Genomic DNA, 10,169 nt, shown 5'->3' with positions numbered 1-10,169 from the left:
TCTAGCAAAGTCATTAAACGGGCAATTAATAAATCAATTGGCGACAACGGCAGGAAAATCGAAACCGGCGCAAACAGAACCAATATCTTCTTTTAATTAAAAACATACAAATAATTTATAACAATTTATTAAGTCAAAATTTTATGATATTCAATGTTATTTCAAAAATATACATTGAATAATACATAAATATTTCTCTTATCTCTTAAGTTTTAATAAGTTAACATTTCTTTCTTTTAATTTTTATTTACACTAAAAATTAAAACATAATATAACATAACATAACATAACATAACATAACATAACATTCATTCATTCATAAAACTCTTCCCAAAAAAAAAAAAAAATATATTTAATTTTTTTTTTTTTTTAAATTACAAAGATGTATATATATATAAATAAACAAACAAAAAAAAAATAACTTTATTTTTTTTTTTTTTTTTTTTATATATATAGGACTAGCATCAGTGCATGGCTAACTTGTACGTATACAACTAGCAACTAGCTTAGCATGCTACAAAAGGTTAATAATACCTTTTATTAACCACAAACTCAATGAACGTGGAATTGATAATTACTATCATATAAATATGTGTTGAATAACGTTCATATATATCTGTCAAATATTTAATAAGAAATTTGTTTTTATGAAAATTAATAAGAATTATTAATATGTATGTGCACATAAAACTAGTTTCTATTTTATTAATTTTAGGAATATCATAATATAGATAATCCTAATGTTAACAGGCATTATTAAGTGCGTTGATACGCATAAGAGTTATTACAAACGTCATAAATATAAAATAATCAGTATAAAAATATTATTAGAGGGCATTTCATTTATACGCATTATTTTACCACATATAATAAACAATAAAAATAATTTCAAGAATGTAATTCTTTAAGTATTAATAGAACTTATTAAAAATAAGAAAAATCAAATAAAATGAGAAAATATAAAAATTAGTTATAAAAATATATACACGAATATTTTTTTTATGCATATATATAAGAAATTTGAAAAAATAAAATTTGTACTTTTTTCATCTCTTTTTCTTATCTTAAATTTCTCAATTTTCAGATTCTATTATTCATTCTCTTTGTTTATTTCTTTTTTTTTTTTTGTCCTATAGTAAAAAAATTAAAAATTTATATAAATTTTCCTGTATTAGTAAAGTTTAAAACTAAATTATAAATGAAGAAAAATTAAAATACAGTATATATTTAAGTGTTAACTTACTTTACAGCGGTAATAAACTATTTGTATTATAATAAAAAATATAATAGCGCAAAAAATAAAAGAAGTAAAAGAAAGGGATGATGCACCTATAAAAGCTTGAATTGCAGTTGCAGGTGAAACTGTTTGGAAAGCTTGGGAAGGAGTTGAGGAATTTTGTAGAGATACTTGAGTAGATTGTGTATCATTCCCTATAGTCGTACTAGGAGCTGATGTAGTTGAACTGATATTTAAATTGTTAGGAGTTATAGTATTATGTGTGGAAAGATGGTTAGATCCATTTGCATGACTAATGGTTGTAGCTTTTTCTGTTGCATTATCAGGTGCGGTACCGTTTATATAAACAGAAGATGTCATAGATGTTTGTTCCGGTATGGTTGAAGATGGATTAATAGTTGCAGTTGCTGAAGCAGATGAAGTTGGTAGAACAACAGCGGATGATATTAATGATGAATTAGATGCCGTAGAATGTGACTCTGGTGTCAAAGATGTCGTAACTGTTCCATTACCTTCTAGGGATGAATTAGTGGAACCTGATGTTATTTCTTGACTTAATGTAGTAACAGTCATATTTTGAGTATTTATTGTTGGTGTTGGAGAAGTAACTGAAGAGTTAGTAGTACTAGCCGAAAGAGAGGGAGATAAAACTGTAGTTAAAGTTGAGCCTTCTGTAGTATTTGTAGCATTTACTTCCATAGTGAAAAGTTATATTTTTATTATATAAAAAGATTATTCTTAGAAATTATCAAAATGCTTTTTTCAGACTAATGTATACTTACATAACTATTTTTAAGTAAAATTAATATTTTTAATTCTTAAAACATAAAAATATACGAAAATTATAATAGAATAATAAAATTTCTATTAAAAATGAATTGCAGTGGAATAAAATGAAAAATAATTGAAGGGTTTTTTTTTTAATTATGTTAACTCCTTTTCCAAAAATAAAAATCTATATCATCTAAAAATTAAAACTTTATAATACATTTATAAAATGTTTAAATAAATAATTTCTAAATGCAAAGTAAATTATTGGATTTAATGAATAAGTAGTGTTGAAAAAAGTTAAAAAATATGCAAAAAAAAAAAAATAATAATGTATTAATGAATAAATTTATATTATGTAGAATTCACTATTTTTAATCTTACATAATTTAAACTGATAATTTTTTTTTTATCTAAGTAAATGTAATAATAAATTTGTTAAAATATCTGAAGTAATTAAATATGAACACAAACTTAAATATCTTTATTCTACTATTCGTACTTTTAAATGATTATAACAATATTCATAGCATTTATTAGCATGTAAACGCCGTAAATTTAATTTAAGCATTTTTATTTTTCTTTGTATTAGAACACAATAAATTTTAGTAAAATTAATTTATATTCCATAAGAATTTTATTAATATTAAAAAGTTAGTTTTTATTTAAAACTGTCAAGGAGATCATTTTTTATTTTAAAAAAAAATATTATAAAAAAATGAATGAAATTTCGATCAATGCATTTTTTATATGCATGTACTTTTTTTAAATTTTATTATCTTCAATTTTCAACTACTTAAGAAATGCATATTATTACGGATTTTTTTCCTTTTTCTATCCAAATGTATCATTTCAACAAAGATTGTTCTTATATTTTTATTATTATTCACCCCAATATTCTCAATTTTTATTATTCATATTTTTTATATTATTTTATTATAGTAATTTTTTTTTTTTTTTACACTTAGATAATTTATTTTATGAATACATTTGAAAAAATAAAAATATATTCTATAAAATAAAAGCGTATATGCAAAATCAGAGAAATTAAATAAATTTTAAAAGTGGTAAAAATAGTGAATATATTTGAAAATATACAAAATAAAATATATGCTAAATACAAAAAATATTTATTAAATATATGAATAGATTTTAAAAATAACAATTTTTTTTTTTACAAAGATCATCAAAAATATTTTTTCTTTGAACAAAAAGCGTTTAATTTTATACACTATTTTTACATGCATTGAATTAATTAAATAATTTCATGTGATTTTTTAATATATTTTTCTATATATCATCTATAAATTTTTTTTTTTGATACCTTTTTTCTTTAATATTTACTTTCATTAATATATTGAATTAAAAATTTTAGAATTCAAATGAAATAATCATATGCATATTTAAATATGATATCATAATGTAATTGGAACAATCGTTCTGAAATTTATATGTAATTTTTTAAATTTAAGAAAAAAAAATTACATATATTCAAACTTAGGAGAATTGCACAAATTTTCATTGATACTTTCATGAATAAAAATCATTACATTTATTCATGTATAATAATAAAAGTAAAATTTATAAAAAATTTTATTTCATTTTTCTTAATTGCTTAATTACTGCACAATTTTTTCTAAGACAATAATTAAAAAAAACGTAAATGAAGTTACGGATCATTTTTTAATATAAAATATAAAAAATATAATTTTTACTAAATTAGTATGTATTAATATCCTTTATTTAACTTTATATTCTTTATTTTTATAGGAATTTTAGAAGTTTTATTAAGTCTCATTAACACTCTATTAAAGAGTGAACAACACTGCTATTACATTAATTATTAAATCTAACTATTTTACTCAACCTGAAAAAAAAATATCATAAAAAAAAATACTATAATATAATATTTTTATTTTCCACAATATTAAAGTAATTATTATTTATATATAATTTTATAATTAACATATAACAAAAAATAATGGTATAAAAAAAAATAATAATAATTAAGAATTCTTTTTATCTCAAAAAAAATATATAAAGTGAATAAAAAGAAAACTATAAAACAGCATAAACCTTTTTTTTACAATTTATATATATGTATATAATTTTTATAATTGAAACCATTTTGGTTAGTTTAACATAATTAAATGATATACATGTGCTCACATGCTTCTTTCATTGTACTTTTTAATATAATCTCATAAGTATAGAGAAAGGTTAATAACACTTGTATCAATCAAAATAAATTACGTTAACTTATTTTATAATGTAAAAAAGTTTGCCTTATCTAAGTTTATTTACAATAACATTATTCAGATCAAAACATTTACTAAGATGCGTTTAATTGGTCTATTATAAAATAAATTGAAAATTTTATAACTTATAAATTGGATATTCAGTGATTTTGCTAGATTATTAAACAAATAAATTAACAAAGAGCATATAAATATATCTCTCCTAATTTTATTTATAGTAAAAATATATTAATATTAGCAATACATAAATTTTATAAATATAATTTATATAACTGAGCAATTATTATTTCAGAGTTATTCATTTAATTTAATAAAAATATATCTTTATTTTTGTTAAAAATTTAAATCCTCATTAAAATTATTGATTATTTAGAAAAAAATAATTAAAACAAATAAATTTATAGTTATTAACAGGATTTTAAAAATACGTAAAAATTAAATATTAGCAAAAACAAAATCCTTTTTTTTTTCCAATTTTTATTTTTTAAAAATTAATTAGACTTAACAAAAATATTTTCATTAAAAATATTTTATTATCAAAAAAAAAAATTAGTCTTTTTTTTTTAGCTGATTGATTTATTAATTGGGCGTTTAATGACTTTGCTAGAGTATTAAACAAACAAATTAATAAAGAGAATTTGTGACTGAGTAAAATTTTATTACTCTTTTAATAGCCTTATTAATTGTTATAAATAAGTTTTTTTTAATTATAAAGAATTAATTATTCTTTTAATTAAAAACGTATATACAAACTACAACAATTAATAAAGTCAAATCTTTATATTATTCAATGTTATTTTTAAAATATAACATTGATTATACAAAAATTATTAATCTTATCTTTTTAATTTTAAAAAGATATTTAAATTTTTTAATTAACAAAAATTTTCTTAACAAACAAAAAAACCAAAAAAAAAAAAAAATTATTTTTTTCTTTTTTAAAATATTTCCAAAAAAAAAAACAAAAACAAAAAAATATCTATATTTTTTTTATTTTTTTATTTTTATTAGTGTTAGTACACAATTAGTTTGTACATACACATACACAAACTAGCTTAGTGTACTACAATAATTATAATATTCTCTATTACTTAGTGCATGGGTACTTGTAGATACACGTACAGTAACCTATCATTTTGTACTGAAAAAGGTTAATAATAACCTTTATTAACCACCTGCTTAATGACTTTGCTAGAGTATTAAACAAATAAATTAATAAAGAGCATGTATAACTAAGTATACGTTTATATATATATTCGTTTTTATTATATATATATATAATATTTTCTTATGATGCACAATATTTAATTTGAATATCAAATTTTACTGCATCTTTTAATAGATATGTTAAACTGTTATAAAAGGGTTTTTATTTACATAGAATCGAATCAGTTTATTCTTTTAATTAAAAACATACACACAATTTATAACAATTAACAAGTCAAAACTCTAATTTATTCAATGTTGTCTTTTTTTTAAAATATATATTGAATATAACATAAGCATTATACTTTTTGTTTCTTTGAGTTTTTCATGTAACAAAAATTAATTCTCTTTTTAATTCAAATGAACGTTAATCGATAATCCCCAAAAAAAAAAAATAATTTTAATTTTTTTTTTTTTTAATTACAAAGATGTATATAGATGATTTATTAATTAGATATTCAAAGACTAGGATAAAATTAATGAATATCCAATTTAATAAAGAGCAAATTTTAGGACTCCTTTATAATTTTGTATTATAGATTTTATTTATAATACAAAATTAATTAAATCACTAAAATTTTAAAAATCTATAAAAGTTAAAAAAATAAAAGCAATTCACTTGCTAACCTTTTCCATTCAAAATTCTTTTTTTTTTTTTTAAAAAAAATAAGGAAAAATAAAAAAAATAAAAAAAAAGATATAATATAATTATAACCGAGATGTGTCTAAAAAAAAACAAATTAGATATACTAAGTTGGTCAAAGTTCTAGTACCTTGACTTTTTGCATACAATGTACTCCTAGAGAAGACATAATTAAATTTTAAATAATTAAAATGCATATTAATTAAGGGCAATGGATTTACTCATTGGCCAATAAATAAAATAAGTGAACAAAAAAAAAAAATTTTATATTTTTTTTTTTTTTTAACTAGCGTCAGTGTATGTTTAACTTGTACATACACGACTAGTAAACTAGTTTAGTGTACTACAAAAGGTTAATAATATATTTTATTCACCAATTACGCATTACTTGATAAACTAAACAATTTGTTACATTTCTTCTATATCTGATTTATTAATTGGTCGTTTAATGACTTTGCTAGGGTATTAAACAAACAAATTAATAAAGAGCATTTATGACTGAGTAAAATTTTATTACGATTTTAATAGCCTGGTCAATGAATAAATCCATTGCCCTTAATTAATATGCATTTTAATTATTTAAAATTTTAATAATTATGTCTCCTTTAGGAAAAATATTGCATGCTAAAAAATTTTACCTATTAGAACCTTGGCTAGCTTAGTGTGTCTAATTATATTTTTTTTAAGACACATCTCGGTTATAATTATCTTATGTCTTTTTTTTTTATTTTTATTTTTTTTGCATGTTTTATTTTTTTTATTTAATTTATATATATATATTTTTTTTTAATTTTTTTTTAGGATTTTTTTTTTTGATAAAAAAGAAAGAGATTTTTGGGGAAAAAATTTTGAATGGAAAAGATTAGCAAGTAGATTGCTTTTATTTTTTTTTGAACTTTTATAGATTTTTAAAATTTTAGTGATTTAATTAATTTTGTATTACAAATAAAGTCTATAATACAAAATTATAAAGGAGTCCTAAAATTTGCTCTTTATTAACTTGGATATTCATTACTTTTATTCGAGTCCTTGAATATCCAATTAATAAATCATAACCTTATTAATTGTTATAAATGAGTTTTTATTTACAAAGAATTACTTATTCTTTTAATTAAAAACATACAGACAAACTATAATAATTAATAAAGTCAAAATTTTATTATATTCAATGTTGTTTCAAAATATACATTGAATAATACATAAACATTTCTTTTATCTCTCTAGTTTTAATAAGTTAACACTTCTTATTTAATTTTTTTAAACACAAAAGTCAAGAATATAACATGATATAAAAAAATAATTTCGACCACAAAAAAAATATATTTAATATTTTTTTTTTTAATTACAAAGATGTTGGCCAATGAATAAATCTATTGCCCTTAGTTTATATGCATTTTAAATATTTAAAATTTAAATAATTATGTCTCCTTTAGGAAAATATTGCATTCTAAAAAAATTAAGCTATTTAGAACCTTAGCTAGCTTAGTGTGTCTAATTATATATTTTTTAAGACACATCTCGATTATAATTATATTATGTCTTTTTTTTTATTTTTATTTTTTTTTTATGTTTTATTTTTTTTAAAAAAAAATATATATATAATTTTTTTTTGGAGAAAAGAGAGAGATTTTTTTTTTTTTTTGGAAAAGGTTTTGAATGGAAAAGATTAGCAAGTGGATTGCTTTTATTTTTTTTTGAACTTTTATAGATTTTTAAAATTTTAGTGATTTAATTAATTTTGTATTATAAATAAAGTCTATAATACAAAATTATAAAGGAGTCCTAAAATTTGCTCTTTATTAACTTGGATATTTATTACTTTTATTCGAGTCTTCTAATATCCAATTAATAAATCACATGTACATAAACAAAAATAAACAAACAAAAAAAAATAACTTTATTTTATTTTTTTTTTTTTTATATTATTAACTAACGTCAGTGCATGGCTAACTTGTACGTACACAAGTAGTAAACTAGCTTAGTGTACTACAAAAGGTTAATAACTAATTTTATTAACCAATATCACAACTTACGTTAAGCCATCAAAAAGATCGTTCTATTTTTTTAAATGTTTTATTAACTCTGCGGAATCCTGCAAATTTATTACTGTGAAACCAATACATTAAATGATTTATATATTTCGGAGATTTATATAATTTTCCATTTTTATAATGAACAGGGAAATCTTCTTTCCATATTATACCTCTTGATAAATCCGTTTTATCTTCTCGTGCAGCTTTAACTATTTCTTCTCAAGTCGAAATAAAATAAGAATCTTCATATTCTTCTGCTGATCTTTTACAACTTAATACCATATAATTTGGGAGATCCGTGTCATCCTCTATTGATATAGTAATCCAATAAATTATATTATCTTTAACTCCTTCGATATGTTCGAATTCTAAGTTAAATTCTGATAACTTCAATTTCCAACAGTATAATTTCCTAGTATTAATTGAATCCATCCCAATAGTACCCTTACAATATGTTTTGATTAGATTTTTCGATCCCTTAATATAATGATCGAAGGTTTCGCATGCAACTACTATTGCAAATAATTCTTTTTCAACTGTGCTCCATTTTGTTGAACATCATTCAATTTCTTTAATGTATAATGAATGAATTTTGTGTTATTATTATCGTTATCTATTTGGGTTAGTATAGTGGTCAATGAATAAATTCATTGCCCTTAATTAATATACAGTTAAAGCTTTGTCTTAATAAAACTTATATAGATGCTCGTAGTTATTTGCATAATACCAAATAAGTATTTAAAACTTAAATAATTATGTCTTCTCTAGGGGTACATTGCATGCAAAAAGTAAAGATACTAGAACCTTGGCCAACTTAGTGTGTCTAATTACCGTTTTTTTTTAAGACATATATCGGTTATGATTATATTATGTCCTTTATTTTTCTTATTTAAATTTTTTTCTGGAAAAAAAAAAGATTGGATGAAGAGAATTGAAAAAAAGAAAAGGATAGCAACTGGATTGCTTTTATTTTTAACTTTTATAGACTTTTAATTTTTTTTAAGTGATTTAATTAATTTTGTATTATAAATAGGATCTATAATACAAAATTATAAAGTAGTCCTAAAACTTGCTCTTTATTAACTTGGATATTCATTACTTCTATCCAAGTCTTTGAATATCCAATTAATAAATCATACAACTCCTATAGCGTAATATGATGCGTCCGTATAAATAGTATACGGTTTTTCTAGCTTAGAGAATGAAAGATAGGTTATTTCAGCCATTTTTTCCTTGATTTGTTCAAATGCTTGCAAGTGCTATTCAATCCAAATAAACTTTATCTTTTTAGTTAGCAATGAGATTAATTTTGAAATCCATTCCGAGAAACTTCTAATATAATTTCTATAATAATTTGAAGCTCCTAGAAATGATCTTAATTGTTTATTAGATTCAGGTTGTTTGGCTCTTATAATTGCCCTAATTTTGCTATGGAAGGCATTATTTTTTTATGATCTATGATTTGTCCTAAATATGTTATAGACGTTTTAAATAGTTTGAATTTATATTCTTTTATACTTAAGTCATTATCAAAAAGTATTTTGTATACCTTTTTCAATATTTTATAATGTTCAGAAATCGTTTTAGTCAAAATGATGATGTCATCAATGTATACTACTACGTAATTCCCCTGAATTAGTTTCATAAATATATTTTCCATTATCCTTTGAAACTGTGTTAAACTTGTTTTTAGTCCAAAAGATAATACATTGAATACAAAATTTCCTCTCTTTAGAACTATGAAACCTGTATATTTTCTACTAACTTTCTTCCAAGGCAATGTTCCAAAAGCCATTTTTGAAGTTGATTTTAGAGAACAATGTAGTACCATGAAATGTTTGAAATATTTGCTTCATGTGAGGAATCACGTATAAATCATCCAATAAGAATTTGTTTAAGTACCATTAGTCTATAGGTATTATATCGTCCTTTTTCTGAATCATAACAATATGTGGTATCCATTCTGAATTAACAACCTTATTTATAACCTTTAATTGTATCATTTCGTCTATTTTTTGATTAAA

The 10,169-nt window shown here is 20.7% G+C and overlaps 1 protein-coding gene across 1 annotated transcript, besides 4 other annotated features; it reads right to left on the bottom strand.

Moving 5' to 3' along the window:
• Positions 1-1,094: 1,094 nt before the first annotated feature.
• PRELSG_0001900 (hypothetical protein) lies at positions 1,095-1,936 on the bottom strand (the record flags this gene model as incomplete). Its single annotated transcript, XM_028677889.1, has 2 exons — positions 1,095-1,130; positions 1,244-1,936. The coding sequence occupies 2 exons, from the start codon at positions 1,934-1,936 to the stop codon at positions 1,095-1,097; spliced, it is 729 nt and encodes a 242-aa protein (XP_028531056.1).
• Positions 1,937-6,642: 4,706 nt separating this feature from the next.
• Positions 6,643-7,166: a repeat region.
• A 298-nt stretch (positions 7,167-7,464) lies between these two features.
• Positions 7,465-7,970: a repeat region.
• Positions 7,971-8,129: 159 nt separating this feature from the next.
• Positions 8,130-8,738: a repeat region.
• Positions 8,739-9,288: 550 nt separating this feature from the next.
• Positions 9,289-10,169: part of a repeat region that runs on past the window's edge.

This window comes from Plasmodium relictum (genome assembly GCF_900005765.1).
Source record: "Plasmodium relictum strain SGS1 genome assembly, contig: PRELSG_00_v1_21, whole genome shotgun sequence".
NCBI classification, from domain to species: domain Eukaryota; phylum Apicomplexa; class Aconoidasida; order Haemosporida; family Plasmodiidae; genus Plasmodium; species Plasmodium relictum.
The sequence above is the reverse complement of the archived record's forward strand: the minus strand, read 5'-3'. Positions and strand labels throughout refer to the sequence as shown.